Raw genomic sequence first — 16,509 nt, 5'->3', positions numbered from 1 at the left:
CGGTTTAATATTAAGCTTTCATGTCTTTTTTTGTATTTGTTGACTTTTATTTGTGTCTTTCTCCTGATTGTACTGCTAAAAATAAAGTTTATTAGTATAATTATAAAATTGTACAAATTATACACTAAGAGAGACATATATATATATATATATATATATATATATATATATATATATATATATATATAAATACATATATATATACGTATATGTTCATTGTAGTGAGAATTTAACTGGACTGAATCAGACGGTGGTGAGTTTTCAGAAACAATCATTGTAAAGGAAGAGCAGAGCAGCAGATGAGGGTGCATTAGCTTTATAAAAGAGAGGATATAGAAATAAAATGCATGTCCCTGGCCTGGTGTCTGTAGTGAAACTGTTTCAAACTGTAAAACATACAGAATTTAAAAATGAGCTTTTCGCCCGAACAGGGACTTGAACCCTGGACCCTCAGATTAAAAGTCTGATGCTCTACCGACTGAGCTATCCGGGCGCTCTAGCATGTCGTGGTGAGGAATGCGTCTTAAAGAGACCACATCAGGAAACATATTTGTTATGAGTTCGTATGATTTGATGCAGATTATATGGAGGAGTGTTTGAATATAAAACAAAACAGGAAGCACTGTGTTTTAGGCTGTGTGACGATCAGATAGTGGAGGCACTTTTATGGCAGTTCATGATATCACAATATTGGTTCAGTAGACTTGACGAACATCTGCTGATATATGTATGTTATAATCAACGTGGTAATGTTGCTACATGTTCAACAAACGCTCTTTGTATTAAACTAAGACGACGACGCGTGTCTGGAGTGGAGCTTACACGAAGAAGGAAGTACGTGGAGGTTAACGCTCTTGTCTCTCTTGGGCTAACTAGCATCGGGCTCGTTAGCATCCGCCATGTGAAGCTGGTTTAACCCTTCCTGATTAGGTTAGTGAAGACTGAGGAGATGTGACATCTTGTATTTTTCTACATCTTCATCGCAGTCGTGAAGGGAATTGTGTTTAACATGTCCGTGTTTAGCCTCGCTGCTACGCGCACATGCCGTGGTTTGTCACTAAAAAACATCAGGCCTCCACCGAAGCTAACAAGCTCGACTGAAACAGCAAAGTACGGACGCTCGAACCGGCAGAGCCACATCTCCACTGGGACACGTGTGTTCAGCTCTGCACCCCACAACCCAAAGGTCAGTCCATGCTAGTTTATTCAGCAGTTAAAGGTCCAGTGTGTAGGATTACGGTGAAATATATATAAAATTATCCTCGTGCTGTCGTCATTAGTGTGTAAACAACTTAAACTGTATGAATTGTTGTTTTCTTTAAGCTAGAACGGGCCCTTTATATTTAAATACTTTATATTTACGTAGGAGTGGGTCCTCTCTGTGGAGGCCGCCATGTTTTTTTTTGACAGTCAATAACAACTGAAGGCTGCCACAGGTTCTAGTTCATGTTTAGAAGGGGAGGGTGAGGTGAGGGGTATTCAGCTGAATCTTCAAATCAAATTATATTTGTACAGGCTTTAACAAAGTGTGACATCCTCTGTCCTCAACCCTCAACAAGAGTGAGGAAGAACTACCACAAAATAACATATTAACAGAGAATAAAATAGAAAGGGAGAGCCACCTGTGAGGGATCACTCTCCCAGGACGGACTGAAGTGAAATAGATGCAGCATGTCACTGAACACATCAGCAAAATAACAGTATTTACAACATTGATAAGAAGAAACAGTTTGTAACATAATGGAAATGTGTGTCAATGTTTAAAGTATTTGTACATAAGAAAATGTCTGATAGAGATGAAGGGAGCAGCAATGAGGAGTTACCTTCAGTAATGGTAGAGTATGTGAGCAGGCATGTGTATGTCAAGCAGTCAACAATCAGCTGCCATCATGATCCATCACCACTAGAGGTCACTACATTCCACACACTAAACCTTTAACGATCTTTTACTGTTGGTCTTGTTACCTGGTTGTTTGTCTCTACTTCAGGTGCCTGAGTTTGCCACGTGGGAACCAGTACCAGAGGACCAACTACCCCCGGTAATGTCCTCATTACTGGGTGATTGTGATGACTTTGAAATTCATGCACATTTAGTTTAAAAGCCCAGGTTTTGCTTGCTGTTATCAGTCATGATCACACAGGTTTGTAATGAAAATGTTACATTTTAATTTCAATATAAGTGATTGGGGACAAAATCTGTCCTCAAGATGTACAAGCATGTATTCAGCAGTTTATCTGTAGCTAACGTGAGAAATGTGCGATACAAACTGTATGGAAGCCCATTTCTGCCACTGTTAAAAAGTCCTGTTAGTTATTATAATGAGAGACTCTCAAAAATATGACTCACCAACTCAAAATAATTACTTAGTAACTCAAAATAGTGTTTAAATGACTCAAAATATTATCTTAGAAACTCAAAATAATGACTTAGTTACTCATGACAATGTCTAAATGAAACTTATTTATAGAAACTCATAAAAATTAAACGTGTTCATAAAATTAATGTGCATGTAATAAAACAGCAGAGATTACCAAAGGTCAGACAGGCTGGGTCATGAGTCAAGGAAGGGTTTGGTGATTAGATATTATTTATTGATTTAAAGCTTCAGTGTGTAGAATTTAGTGATATCTAGAGCTGAATACCCCCCATCTCAGCCTCCCCTTCCCAACATGGAAGAGAACCTGTGGTGAACTTCAGTTGTCATGAAAACTCAATCAGTTTTAGTTTGTCCAGTTGGGATGACAGTAAAAAACATGGCGGCCTCCACAGAGAGGAAGTAAATATAAAGTATTTAAATATAAAGCGCCTGTTCTATGGTAAGAAAACAACAACTCATACAATTTAGATGAGACACACCAGCGAAAACATCACTAAGATTATTTTATATTAAATTTCTGCCAAACATCCCTTTCACTTAAATCTTACACACTGAACCTTTAACGGTTTTATTCAAAGGTTATTTACAGCTTACATTTTTTGAAGTGATTGTGAATTGTACACATTTCTCACCAACACCTCTTGGATTTTGCAGCCCACACAAATTCCTGCAGACCTCGTGGACAAACTGGAGCGACTGGCCTTGGTGGATTTCCGGACCAAACAGGGTCTGGCCTGTTTGGAGAAAGCCATAAGGTTTGCAGATCAGCTTCATGTGGTTGACACGTCGGGGATTGAGCCCATGGATTCAGTCCTGGAGGACAGGTATGACAGGTCATGTGGGCCCTCTCATTGTTTCATCCAAATTGCATAAGAAATGAGCAACAACCACAGCTCAAATGTAACCTCTTCTGAAGCCCACTGCATAATTGTGTTTATGTTTTATTCATGAAAAATTCAGGGCTTTATACCTGAGGAACGACACAGTGACAGAAGGGGACTGTGCTGAGGAACTTCTTCATCTATCCAAAAGCACAGTGGAAGAATATTTCGTGGCACCTCCAGGTGAGAATAAACCTGAAAACATCAGAGTTGATTCTGTGATTTCTTTTAAATTGTTGAGATTATAATTCAGGTCATTGAAAGATAATTTGTCATGTTTTGCTTGTTATTGGAGGAATTAAGAACTTTTTTTTTCCCACAGGAAATATTCCTTTGCCAAAGCGGGAAGAGAGGTCCTCATTACTGAAACACTCAGAGTTCTGATCTATTTTTCCAGCATTTTTGACATTGGTTTTTTTTGCTGAGAAAAGACTGATAACAGCTTTGTCAGATACATAGTACAGTGATTCCAAACATGCCTCAACATGTCAATGACGTTAACAACACAAGGCCTTGTCTCATCTGAGTGATGTTGAGAGAACAGAAACTGAAAACTAACAAGTCAGGAAACAGAAACTGTGTTGATCAGCTGAGTCAGCTCGAGTATAAACTGTGATGACCTCAAACTACACCTGTCGTCAGCCCAACTACAAACCAATCAGATGACTGGAAAACAAGAGCATAATAGATCCATGACTCAGTCATCATACTACAGGATCCTGACAGAGACGAAGGTTGAAGTCACAAAACAAATAGACATGCCTCTCCCACAGACTGTATATAAGATATCTCTCCGTGTGAGAGGAGGCTGAATAAGCTGCCACAAAGATCTCATGACGTTATCACACTTAGTTAAGTGTTAATTATCAGTTTTTATTGTTATTTCAAAAACTTTATATAGGCATTCAATATCAAGTATAATTGTGTGGAATTTAAAACACGTTGCTTTAGTTTGATATTTGTATTCTGACTATACGAAGAGAATCGTTACAATTTGAAACTGACAAAAAACAAAGTAGAACTCTGTTAACTGGGCTTTGTGAAGAGTGACATTAAGTCCTGAATATGAACTGACATCTCTCCTAACATTTCCTGAATCTTTCTTGCACAGACAATAAACAAGAAAGTCCAAATTTAGGATTTCACATTAAAAACATATTATTAAAACAACCTATCTTGATCATACAGTTATCGACAATATAACTTCTTACAAGATCGATTTTTCAATCTTCTGTAAAAGAATAAATTAACTATAGAAAACATATTATGGAAAAGTAAAAAAGCTGCTGGTCATTTACTATTATTTTGACACTTGGGATTAATATTTTTTTCTTTCACTTTCCATTCATCAAAATGGTGACTGTCCAGGTAGGAAGAAAATAGGAGGGGGGGAGTCATCTGCATGGCATAGGGCTCTGTGGGTGAGGAGGGTGTTGTAGATGTCTTGGAAAAACCCCTGCTATGATTTATGAAGCCCCACCCTTTAAAACTCCTTTATCAGATGGTAAACTCTTAAACTTGCCTTGGGGCTTGTGATGATTGCATCATCACAACCATTGAACTATGTTCCTGCTATGCTGGAGGGGGGAGTTTCTGGACATTTCTAGAACCCTGAGGTTTACTCCACCCATATTCTGCTTTCTGTGTTCCAGTTCAACTTGGTTGCAATGAGTTTCATGTTGGACAGTTTGTGTCATTAGGTAAAATAAAGATGGAATCACAATCACATTTGAATGGTTGGACACAAAAATGAATAATTAGAATTATTTTAGGAATCCATTTTTTGCACAGGCACATTATATATACTAAACAAAGAATGACATGTTAACATTTTATTTTTGATAAATGGGCCTATAGATTTGCTGTATTTGTTCTGTTTTATTATGCATGTTGTAAATAATTTAATAGTGAGTTTAAATGTCAATTTACATGTCTCTTTACTTCCTGTACTGTGTTTCTAACGCTGGAAGTGTTCAGGGGGTTGCAGCACCCCTATTGGCAAGAGGCTGTAGCTGCAAGGCAAAGAAAAAGTTAATAAAACTGAAAGTCAGTGTAATAAATATTGTAATTAATAGACCAAAGTATTTCTTTGTTTCAGTATCTGTTAAATCTCTGCCTCACCTGCAATGACGTGTGGCCTCATTAGGACCAGGCTTTTGTCCTATCAGCACACACACACACACACACAGTCCCTGCATCATCCCCCAACAGGGAGGAGAATGGAAACTGAAAGTAAGAGACGGAGAGAGGAAAACGAATCTTATGAAAAAGGGGCGGAGCTGATCAGCTGATCAGCCTCTATAAAGTGATGAGTTGAAACTTCAGCGGGTGTTGTTGTTGCTGAGCTTCATCTGTTCGCCTGCTGATCACTGAAGACCAACATTTCCTGATTTCCTGAGGAGTTTCTATTTCGAGTCAAGGGGTGAGGGAACTCATTCACACTGTGAAGGTTTATTCCAAACAGTTTAAACCAAACTTATGATTAAAAGTTTGATTTGTGTTTCAGACATGGATATAATCATCACTATGCTGAACGGGAGATCCGTCACACTGACGGTGAAACCCCAGGACACGGTGGGCTACCTGAAGCAGCTCATCCAGCAGAAGCTGGCGGTGCCCGCTGAGAGGCAGAGGCTGCTGTATGACAACGGTCAGCGGACCGACCTGAGCGACGACTCGAGGCCCGTGGGCTCCTACGGGCTGCATGCCGGCTCCAGGCTGTCTCTGCTGGTGATCGAGCCGAGCCCGCCGGCTCCCATCCAGGTCTTCCTGAGGAATGAGAAGGGCCAGCTGACCACCTACGACATCACACCTGACGAGACCGTGAGCGACTTCAAGCGCAGGGTCCAGTGCAGGGAGGGTGTGCCGGAGAGTCAGCAGAGGCTGGTGTACCAGGGCCGGGAGATGACCAGCGGCAGACTGTCGGACTACCACGTTGAGGCACTGAGCACCATCGACCTGTTACTGCGTCTGAGAGGAGGAAGGTGATCACTATCTGATCATGGCCTGATCATCACACAGCCTTAATCACAGTGTTTTATATTTCTACAACATTCCTCCATGTAATCTGCAGCAAACCATACAAACTCATAGATCTCGAACTCATACATAATTTATGTTTCTTGTACGTGAGAATTCATTCGTTATTTTGGAAGGATATTGAGGAAAATGTTAAAACATGTATCTTGTTTAAAGTGTTGAAAAAAAAATGCCTGCCCATTTAACCAGAGGCCTAAATAGATTCAAACTCTTCAGAAAGTTATTATTAAGATTTGGGTTCGAGGGATTTACTGGGTTAGGCCTTTAGGTATTGTACATCATGTCATGTTGCACCATCATCAGTGACCCAGTGGACAAACCAAACACTAGCTCTAAAGAAGGTCTTTTGAGTATTTAGGATAATTGATGTTCACACTTGCACTAGATCTGAACGTTTAATTTATTATTTTTCTTGTGGCAATACAACTTTGTCTTACACAAAGAATGACATAAGTATTTGTTCTGTTTTATTATGCCTGTTGTAAATAATTGAATAAAGTGATTTTAAATGTCAATTTACATGTCTCTTTATTTCCTGTACTGTGTTTCTAACGCTGGAAGTGTTCAGGGGGTTGCAGCACCCCTATTGGCAAGAGGCTGTAGCTGCAAGGCAAAGAAAAAGTTGATAAAACAAATCAATTAAAAAATCAGCCTTTTTGAGTAACATCTTGAGAGTAGCATAGCAGTAGGTCTAACATTTTAAAATTCATAGTTGTAGTGTATATATCTAATGCACAAAATAACCTTCAGTGGAGGTAAAAGTGGCACAGATGGTTTTTTTTTAATTTCCATTGATATGAAATGTGATTGGCCATTCAAATTAATACAGAAATCATGAATTTGGCTGCAGCACTGATATGATTTTATAAGATAGAGCTTTTCGCAGCACCTCCTGCATCCCTGGAACAAACCACTGACCCACTGTGGCACTGCTAAAACTGACTGTGATACAATTGTTCCTTTGTAGTAATCAGGTCTGTTTCTCACCACCTCACAACTGTCTTCATATCTGTTGTATGGGACTGGTGGACCTTACTGTAATCTCACCTCCCTACCAACTCTTTCATTAACTGTCTGACCCTGAGTGGATACACTCCCAGCACACACACTCATACAAAACCAAACACTTCTTCTTCTTCGTGGGCTCCTGAACAGTGTGAAGTTGAACTCTTGATGAAAAAGTTTATGGTCTTCATGTCAGATTTTCACCACACTGACATTATATATATAATTCAAGACTTAATATGAAATAATTCAAGATGCTGACAGGGCTTTGTAAAATTTAAATTACTAACTCAAAAAGATGAATTGGTTGCCAGATTTACACATCACTGTTTTTCTGAGGAGAAAATTGAAAACCAGATCAAATAGCCATGATTTATATTTATTCATTAGCTTTATAGACACCAATGGTTATTTATGTGGTGTCTGCAACAGTTTATAAAAATGGTTAGTGTGTTGGGACAGAAGATGAGAGTCAGTGTAATAATTATTGTAATTAATTAAACCAAGTATTTCTTTGTTTCAGTATATTAAATCTCTGCCTCACCTGCTTGTTAAACCTGGATCACTATCTGGTTAATTCCAAACAAGCCTCAACATGTCAATGAGTTAACAACACAAGGCCTTGTCTCATCTGAGTGACGTTGAGAGAACAGAAACTGAAAACTAACAAGTCAGGAAACAAAAACTGTGTTGATCAGCTGAGTCAGCCTGAGTATAAACTGTGATGAGCTCAAACTACACCCGTTGTCAGCCCAACTACGAACCAATCAGATGACTGGAAAACAAGAGCATAATAGATCCATGACTCAGTCATCATACTACAGGATCCTGACATGGACAAAGGTTTGGTATTTGTATTCTGACTATACGAAGAGAATCGTTACAATTTGAAACTGACAAAAAACAAAGTAGAACTCTGTTAACTGGGCTTTGTGAAGAGTGACATTAAGTCCTGAATATGAACTGACATCTCTCCGAACATTTCCTGAATCTTTCTTGCACAGACAATAAACAAGAAAGACCAAATTTAGGATTTCACATTTAAAACATATTATTAAAACAACCTATCTTGATCATACAGTTATCGACAATATAACTTCTTACAAGATCGATTTTTCAATCTTCTGTAAAAGAATAAATTAACTATTAAAAACATATTAAGGAAAATGAAAAGCTGCTGGTCATTTACTATTATTTTTACACTTGGGATTAATATTTTTTAGTTTCACTCTTCATTCATCAAAATGGTGAGTCTGTCGCCGCTATTATTTACCCTAGCTATCGAGCCACTTGCTATGGCAATTCGTAAAAACATCAACCTGAATGGAATAAAGATGTGACGTAGTCACACTAACTCTTATTTTTCTTTTGGTTCCATGTCTCATCACTAACTCTCCTGTCATTTCAGAGCCTGCTTTTCTTCCCTGCCATGCAAATATCTCATTCCCCTCACCTGGTTGTCCCCGCCCACCTCCTCACCTGCAGTCCATTTGCTCATTAGTTCCTCAGTATATATTCCAGTCATTTTCACTTGATCTCTGCCAGATTGTCTTGTGTTGTATTTTGCCAAGTTCTCCAGTATTTACACTTTTGCCTTCTTGTTCTGACCCTGTGTTGCCTTCTTGTTCTGACTCTGTGTTGCCTTCTTGTTCTGACTCTGTGTTGCCTTCTTGTTCTGACTCTGTGTTGCCTTCTTGTTCTGACCCTGTTTTGCCTTCTTGGACTTCGGATACCTGCCTGCCCCTTGACGGATTTGTTTGCCTGATTTTGATCTCCTGGTTTTGACTCTGCTTGTTTTTGGACTGAATAAACGGATCTTCCCTTGCAACTTGCCTGCCTATCATCGTGCTTTTGGGTTCTCTCTTGCCAGCACCAGTGACCCTGACGAAAGATAGGAGATATTGAACATCTCATAGCTTTATATGCAGATGATGTAATTCTGTTTTGTTCTAACTTGAAACACACTCTACCTACTTGACTTGATCTCATAAACACTTTTGGAATCTTTACAAAATAAATAGCACCAAATCAGTAATATTATTTATGAATGAAAATTAGAGACTCAACTCTCCAATTCATTCTCCTTTTCTGGTATCATTAGAAGGCTTTGTGTATTTGGGTGTGAAGATCACTCCTACCATTGACAAAATTGTCCAAATGAACTACAGTCCCTTAACAGATAGAGTTACAGAGCTTATAAACAGGTGGACAAGATTACATATGTCTATGATCGGGTGCATCAATGTTTTGAAAATATCAATTTTACCTAAGTATTTGTATCTTTTCCAATCTATTCCACTTGCTCCCCCACTTTCCTTTTTCCATTCTCTTGAAAAGCTCTTCTCCTCCTTTATTTGGAACAACAGGCGTCTAAGGCTCAGGCTCTCATTGATATATCTACCATACCATAGAGGTGGATTACAGCTATCAAATCTTACATGGTATTATTGGGCAGCTCAAATCAGAGCAGGAATATTTTATTTTGTGAAGGACCATCCCCCAGCGTGGGTTTCAATAGAATCTTATTCAGTTAATATTCTTTTGTTTGTTTTTTCCCTTTACCTTTTCTGTTATTATTGTTATTTTTTTATTCATCATTCATTTTATTTTCATCATTATTATTACTGCTATTATTATTGTTGTTTCTTGTATGTGCCTTCTTGTTCTGTGTTGTTCACCGTTTGTAAACTAACAAAATGTGCAATAAACATATATTTTTAAAAAAAGGTGAGTGAGCAGTATGTGTGGCCAAAGGGTGTAGTGATGATATTCATTAATTTGATTCTATTTATTTGTTATGATTGATTTATATTATTTTCATGTGTGTTGTTTACGTTGTAATGTTCTTTAACTTGAATTTTAAAAAATCTATTTTTATCTGGTCTGTTGCTAAAAAATGTAAACCAACTGTGTGATGAAATTGTACAGTCAAATGTATCAAAGGTTGGGTAAATGTTGCTATGGGGGTCCAACTTCCATGTTAAATGATGTTTGTTTCACTCAGCCCTGCAGTGTGAAGGGCAGAGAGGGTGTTGAGCATCCTGACAGCCTGGTGGATGAAGTTGACTCTCAGCCTGCTGGTCCGGCCGGAGACTCCACAGTCTCCTCCCTGAGGGTAGCAGGCTGACAAGGCTGTGTGACGGGTGGGTGGAGTCATCTGCATGGCAGAGGGCTCTGTGGGTGAGGAGGGTGTTGTAGATGTCTTGGAAAACCCCCTGCTATGATTTATGAAGCCCCACCCTTTAAAACTCCTTTATCAGATGGTAAACTCTTAAACTTGCCTTGGGGCTTGTGATGATTGCATCATCACAACCATTGAACTATGTTCCTGCTATGCTGGAGGCGGGAGTTTCTGGACATTTCTAGAACCCTGAGGTTTACTCCACCCATATTCTGCTTTCTGTGTTCCAGTTCAACTTGGTTGCAATGAGTTTCATGTTGGACAGTTTGTGTCATTAGGTAAAATAAAGATGGAATCACAATCACATTTGAATGGTTGGACACAAAAATGAATAATTAGAATTATTTTAGGAATCCATTTTTTGCACAGGCACATTATATATACTAAACAAAGAATGACATGTTAAAATTTTATTTTTGATAAATGGGCCTATAGATTTGCTGTATTTGTTCTGTTTTATTATGCCTGTTGTAAATAATTTAATAGTGAGTTTAAATGTCAATTTACATGTCTCTTTACTTCCTGTACTGTGTTTCTAACGCTGGAAGTGTTCAGGGGGTTGCAGCACCCCTATTGGCAAGAGGCTCTAGCTGCAAGGCAAAGAAAAAGTTAATAAAACTGAAAGTCAGTGTAATAAATATTGTAATTAATAGACCAAAGTATTTCTTTGTTTCAGTATCTGTTAAATCTCTTCCTCACCTGCAATGACGTGTGGCCTCATTAGGACCAGGCTTTTGTCCTATCAGCACACACACACACACACACACACACACACACACACACACACACACACACACACACACACACACACACACACACACACACACACACACACAGTCCCTGCATCATCCCCCAACAGGGAGGAGAATGGAAACTGAAAGTAAGAGACGGAGAGAGGAAAACGAATCTTATGAAAAAGGGGCGGAGCTGATCAGCCTCTATAAAGTGATGAGTTGAAACTTCAGCGGGTGTTGTTGTTGCTGAGCTTCATCTGTTCGCCTGCTGATCACTGAAGACCAACATTTCCTGATTTCCTGAGGAGTTTCTATTTCGAGTCAAGGGGTGAGGGAACTCATTCACACTGTGAAGGTTTATTCCAAAAAGTTTAAACCAAACTTATGATTAAAAGTTTGAATTGTGTTTCAGACATGGATATAATCATCACTATGCTGAACGGGAGATCCGTCACACTGACGGTGAAACCCCAGGACACGGTGGGCTGGCTGAAGCAGCTCATCCAGCAGAAGCTGGCGGTGCCCGCTGAGAGGCAGAGGCTGCTGTATGACAACGGTCAGCGGACCGACCTGAGCGACGACTTGCGGCCCGTGGGCTCCTACGGGCTGCATGCCGGCTCCAGGCTGTCTCTGCTGGTGATCGAGCCGAGCCCGCCGGCTCCCATCCAGGTCTTCCTGAGGAATGAGAAGGGCCAGCTGACCACCTACGACATCACACCTGACGAGACCGTGAGCGACTTCAAGCGCAGGGTCCAGTGCAGGGAGGGTGTGCCGGAGAGTCAGCAGAGGCTGGTGTACCAGGGCCGGGAGATGACCAGCGGCAGACTGTCGGACTACCACGTTGAAGCACTGAGCACCATCGACCTGTCACTGCGTCTGAGAGGAGGAAGGTGATCACTATCTGATCATGGCCTGATCATCACACAGCCTTAATCACAGTGTTTTATATTTCTACAACATTCCTCCATGTAATCTGCAGCTAACCATACAAACTCATAGATCTCGAACTCATACATAATTTATGTTTCTTGTACGTGAGAATTCATTCGTTATTTTGGAAGGATATTGAGGAAAATGTTAAAACATGTATCTTGTTTAAAGTGTTGAAAAAAAAAATGCCTGCCCATTTAACCAGAGGCCTAAATAGATTCAAACTCTTCAGAAAGTTATTATTAAGATTTGGGTTCGAGGGATTTACTGGGTTAGGCCTTTAGGTATTGTACATCATGTCATGTTGCACCATCATCAGTGACCCAGTGGACAAACCAAACACTAGCTCTAAAGAAGGTCTTTTGAGTATTTAGGATAATTGATGTTCACACTTGCACTAGATCTGAACGTTTAATTTATTATTTTTCTTGTGGCAATACAACTTTGTCTTACACAAAGAATGACATAAGTATTTGTTCTGTTTTATTATGCCTGTTGTAAATAATTTAATAAAGTGAGTTTAAATTTCAATTTAAATGTCTCTTTATTTCCTGTACTGTGTTTCTAACGCTGGAAGTGTCAAGAGGATGACAGTCAGTGTGATAATTATTGTAATTAATAAAACAAAGTATTTCTTTGTTTCAGTATCTATTAAATCTCTGCCTCACCTGCTTGTTAAACCTGGATCACTATCTGGTTAATTCCAAACAAGCCTCAACATGTCAATGAGTTAACAACACAAGGCCTTGTCTCATCTGAGTGACGTTGAGAGAACAGAAACTGAAAACTAACAAGTCAGGAAACTAACAAGTCAGGAAACTAACAAGTCAGGAAACTAACAAGTCAGGAAACAAAAACTGTGTTGATCAGCGGAGTCAGCCTGAGTATAAACTGTGATGAGCTCAAACTACACCCGTCTACAACTACAAACCAATCAGATGACTGAAAAACAAGAGCATAATAGATCCATGACTCAGTCATCATACTACAGGATCCTGACAGAGACGAAGGTTGAAGTCACAAAACAAATAGACATGCCTCTCCCACAGACTGTATATAAGATATCTCTCCATGTGAGAGGAGGCTGAATAAGCTGCCACAAAGATCTCATGACGTTGTAACACTTGTGTGTTGTGTAAATTATCAGTTTTTATTGTTATTTCAAAAACTTTATTTAGGCAATCAATATCACATAATTGTGTTGTGTTTAAAACACGTTGCTTTAGTTTGGTATTTGTATTCTGACTATACGAAGAGAATCGTTACAATTTGAAACTGACAAAAAACTTAGTACAACTCTGTTAACTGGGCTTTGAGAAGAGTGACATTAAGTCCTGAATATGAACTGACATCTCTCCTAACATTTCCTGAATCTTTCTTGCACAGACAATAGACAAGAAAGACCAAATTTAGGATTTCAAACAACCTATCTTGATCATACAGTTATAGACAATATTTCTTCTTACAAGATCGATATTTCAGTCTTTTGTAAAAGAATAAATTAATTATAAACAACATTTAAAATTGTCTGTTATTACAGTCATCTTTCCAAAATATCACAGAAGCCTGTAATAGATTAAATGCATCATTGCAAAGGTTTGTTAGGAGTTCCTCAGAAGATCTTCACCATGTGAAATGTATAATCCAGATTAGGATCAGGTTAACAGTCGTACATTAAACAGCCTGGTTAAGTTGTTTTAGTTAATTGAAAGCCACAGAGTCTCTGTGAAGGAGCCGTTTCCTCCTGCTTTGTTTTTCTGTGAAGAAATCTTCAGAAGCATCATTTCCTCACCGATGCGAGGTAGGCATACCAAAATAAGGCGATGATGTTGGCAAACAGCACTCTGAACTGAGAGCACAAACAGACGCAGGAGCACAAACAGTAGAGGAAAACAGAAAAGCATTACAAGTGGTGTCAGTGTGAGACCGTCTTGTTTCAACAACTGGATTATCCTCAGTAAACAATGGTGTTGAATTTGACTAAAACCCTTGAAATCTTGACAATAAGAAGTGAGTAAACCACTGTAACAGGTTGTCTGTCACAATGGCCCTGGTGAAATACAGACCTGAACAGGCACAAAGTTGATATTGATGAACTGAAAGGGAGTCCACACTTTCCAGTTCATCTTCAGAGCGGTCAAGTAACTTCCCCGCATCTTCTTTTCAAATTCCTCCCATCCTTTAGCCTGAAAACAGAGTGGAACACCATATCATTATGTCCTTTTGCAAATTTGCACAAAGATTGACTAATATTGGGTGTACCTTCTTTTAGAGAATTGTGAGGAAGCGTTTTTGAGATGACTCACCTCCAGAATGTTCATAACAAAGTAGAAAAGGAGCAGGAAGCCGGGGGCGAATATAAGGCGATCCAGTAGCAGTCGTTTGACTATACAGTACGGGTCGGTGGTGGGCATCCACACCTCCATCAGCTGGTAGAAGTAGTGGCTCACGGGTCCTGTTATAATCAACCTGCAACAGGCATAAAAAGACATATAATACATACATTATTTTATAATGTATAAAAATACATGGATGTAGGGGCGGAGTGAATTTTAAGAAAGAAAATATATGGTTCATTTAATTTGGGAACAATTCTATCTTCTATCATTGACATTAAACTATGTATCAACAAATGTAATATTATATAACTGGTGAAACACAATTTATCTGTACCTCAATTGTATCTTATCTACATATTTAATATGTACAAGATCGTTCTTAGAAGTTATAAAAGTAAGTGGCTGGGAGATGTGCGCTGATGATGTCGTCACTCGTCACCTTATAGCGTCTGGCTTACGACAACAACAGTATATTTAAGTGCAGTATGACATTACATTTAAACCTTAAAAAGTATTTTAGTCTCTGGAACATCAATATGCTTGTATGACGTGTGTCTGTATAAAGTCTTACCCATAAATGGCGTAGCGTGCAGCTCCAGCTGTGTCAATCTCACTGAGCGGGTCTCCATGCTTGACCTTTTTTCTTGCCTCCAAAATCTGAGACAGGAGATTTCCTAGAGCTGAGAGGATGCCACTAAAAATATCAAGGACACACACACACACACACACACACACACACACACACACACATACACCTGTTAGTGTGCAGCAGGTGAATTCAGAACATGGCACTGAAATAAAAATGTATCATGGGTCAGTATTAGGGGAGGTTCTCCGGGCAGATGCTGATTGGCTGAAGCCAGGGTGCACACACACACGTGAGCAGTGCAAACAAAGTGATCTACACAAGTGAAAACAGTTATTAAGTAAACATAACTGCACTGTTTTAACTTTGAAAGTCTTAGGTAAACTGGATTCTTTAATTGTTAAGAGCAACACAGAAGAAACTGGGCAGAGAACCAGCAGCAGGCAGCTCTGCAGAGAGAACAGTCCGACAGACAGAGCTTCAGACCTGGTCACAGACTTGGTGAGGATGGGGTATTTCTTCAGGAGAACCAGGTACTGCTGGAGCAGGCGGAAATGTAAGGACGCGTCCCGGACAGGTCGACTCTGCACAGGCATCGTCACTTCTTCTTGTTTCCCGGAGCAAAGCGAGCAAACATTACCCCGACAAACAAAAGTCTCAGGGGCCAAGTTACAGAGTAACGCCTTCCTCGGCTTCCTGTTTGCGTCATTGCGTCATCGGCGGAGCCACGCCCACGCGGCGACGTCCCATTCTGTTACGGTTTGTTTTTGTTTTATTAAAGGTACAGTGTGTAGAATTTAGTGATATCTAGTGTTGGAATCACATGTTGCAGCTGAACACCCCTCACCTCACCCTCTCCTTCCAAACATGAAAAAGAACCTGTGGTAGCTTCAGTTGTCATAAAAACTCAAAAGGTGTTTAGTTTGTCCAGTCTGGACTAATGTAAAAAACATGGCGGCCTCCGCAGAGACGACCCCCTCTATGTAAATATAAATTATTTAAATATAAAGGGTCTTTTCTGGGGTAAAGAAAACTACGATTCATACAATTAGATTAAACAAACTAGTGAAAACATCATGAGGATTATTCTGCCAATAGTTTCCTTTCACCTAAATCTTACTCACTGGACCTTTAGGTTTAAAAGCGTTTTCCTGCTTCACAACCAGTTTAACAAGCTTACATGTGGAGCAGCATAGATATGAGTAGTAACAGAGACGATCAGATGCACAAGGCTGAACAGTGACATTTTCACAAAGAATAATGTGTTGAGAAAAAAGACACTGAAAGAAAATGTCAGCCTGCACATTAAATCTTCCAGCTATGTAAGGATGATGCTGTTATGCTCAGGAGTAAGGTAAATAAAACTAATCCTTGTACGAAGGCGTTCTAAGGTCATGCACTTGATTGTCTGGGACAAAGAACAAAAACTCAAGAAC

The 16,509-nt window shown here is 39.4% G+C and overlaps 4 protein-coding genes and 1 non-coding gene across 6 annotated transcripts; 3 read left to right on the top strand and 2 right to left on the bottom strand.

Annotated features, from left to right (window-relative positions):
• Window positions 1-420: 420 nt before the first annotated feature.
• trnak-uuu (transfer RNA lysine (anticodon UUU)) lies at window positions 421-493 on the bottom strand. Its single transcript has one exon. It is a non-coding gene; the product is annotated as a tRNA-Lys (tRNA).
• Window positions 466-5,340, top strand: gatc (glutamyl-tRNA amidotransferase subunit C). Of its 2 annotated transcripts, XM_020101013.2 has the most exons (5): window positions 466-1,186; window positions 1,989-2,039; window positions 3,033-3,202; window positions 3,339-3,442; window positions 3,582-5,340. In XM_020101013.2, the coding sequence occupies exons 1-5, from the start codon at window positions 1,010-1,012 to the stop codon at window positions 3,641-3,643; spliced, it is 564 nt and encodes a 187-aa protein (XP_019956572.2). In that variant the 5' UTR covers window positions 466-1,009; the 3' UTR covers window positions 3,644-5,340. The 2 variants fall into 2 exon arrangements, with proteins under 2 accessions (XP_019956572.2, XP_069379168.1); XM_069523067.1 differs by lacking the exon at window positions 1,989-2,039 and having other exon boundaries at window positions 610-1,186.
• LOC109638166 (polyubiquitin-like) lies at window positions 4,070-6,813 on the top strand. Its single transcript, XM_069523068.1, has 2 exons — window positions 4,070-5,681; window positions 5,766-6,813. Exon 2 carries the CDS (start codon window positions 5,768-5,770, stop codon window positions 6,245-6,247), a length of 480 nt encoding a protein of 159 aa, XP_069379169.1. The 5' UTR covers window positions 4,070-5,681; window positions 5,766-5,767; the 3' UTR covers window positions 6,248-6,813.
• Window positions 6,814-11,377: 4,564 nt separating this feature from the next.
• On the top strand, window positions 11,378-12,679 carry LOC138407396 (uncharacterized). Its single transcript, XM_069523069.1, has 2 exons — window positions 11,378-11,546; window positions 11,631-12,679. Exon 2 carries the CDS (start codon window positions 11,633-11,635, stop codon window positions 12,110-12,112), a length of 480 nt encoding a protein of 159 aa, XP_069379170.1. The 5' UTR covers window positions 11,378-11,546; window positions 11,631-11,632; the 3' UTR covers window positions 12,113-12,679.
• Window positions 12,680-13,277: 598 nt separating this feature from the next.
• On the bottom strand, window positions 13,278-15,791 carry pxmp2 (peroxisomal membrane protein 2). Its single transcript, XM_020101012.2, has 5 exons — window positions 15,560-15,791; window positions 15,059-15,181; window positions 14,455-14,617; window positions 14,215-14,334; window positions 13,278-13,997 (listed from the first exon to the last, which is right to left on the bottom strand). The coding sequence occupies exons 1-5, from the start codon at window positions 15,667-15,669 to the stop codon at window positions 13,929-13,931; spliced, it is 585 nt and encodes a 194-aa protein (XP_019956571.2). The 5' UTR covers window positions 15,670-15,791; the 3' UTR covers window positions 13,278-13,928.
• Window positions 15,792-16,509: the final 718 nt, after the last annotated feature.

The sequence above is a fragment of the Paralichthys olivaceus genome, chromosome 4 (assembly GCF_024713975.1).
Source record: "Paralichthys olivaceus isolate ysfri-2021 chromosome 4, ASM2471397v2, whole genome shotgun sequence".
In the NCBI taxonomy this organism is placed as follows: Eukaryota; Metazoa; Chordata; class Actinopteri; order Pleuronectiformes; family Paralichthyidae; genus Paralichthys; species Paralichthys olivaceus.
The sequence above is the reverse complement of the archived record's forward strand: the minus strand, read 5'-3'. Positions and strand labels throughout refer to the sequence as shown.

Coding starts and splice junctions, on each gene's coding strand:
- gatc (XM_020101013.2), top strand. CDS start 1,010: ATGTCCGTGTTTAGCCTCGCTGCTACGCGCACATGCCGTGGTTTGTCA. Junction 1,187..1,988: donor CTGCACCCCACAACCCAAAG/GTCAGTCCATGC, acceptor TCTCTACTTCAG/GTGCCTGAGTTTGCCACGTG. Junction 3,203..3,338: donor GATTCAGTCCTGGAGGACAG/GTATGACAGGTC, acceptor TGAAAAATTCAG/GGCTTTATACCTGAGGAACG.
- LOC109638166 (XM_069523068.1), top strand. CDS start 5,768: ATGGATATAATCATCACTATGCTGAACGGGAGATCCGTCACACTGACG.
- LOC138407396 (XM_069523069.1), top strand. CDS start 11,633: ATGGATATAATCATCACTATGCTGAACGGGAGATCCGTCACACTGACG.
- pxmp2 (XM_020101012.2), bottom strand. CDS start 15,669: ATGCCTGTGCAGAGTCGACCTGTCCGGGACGCGTCCTTACATTTCCGC. Junction 15,182..15,559: donor CTCACCAAGTCTGTGACCAG/GTCTGAAGCTCT, acceptor TGATATTTTTAG/TGGCATCCTCTCAGCTCTAG. Junction 14,335..14,454: donor TTGTTATGAACATTCTGGAG/GTGAGTCATCTC, acceptor CTCTGTTTTCAG/GCTAAAGGATGGGAGGAATT.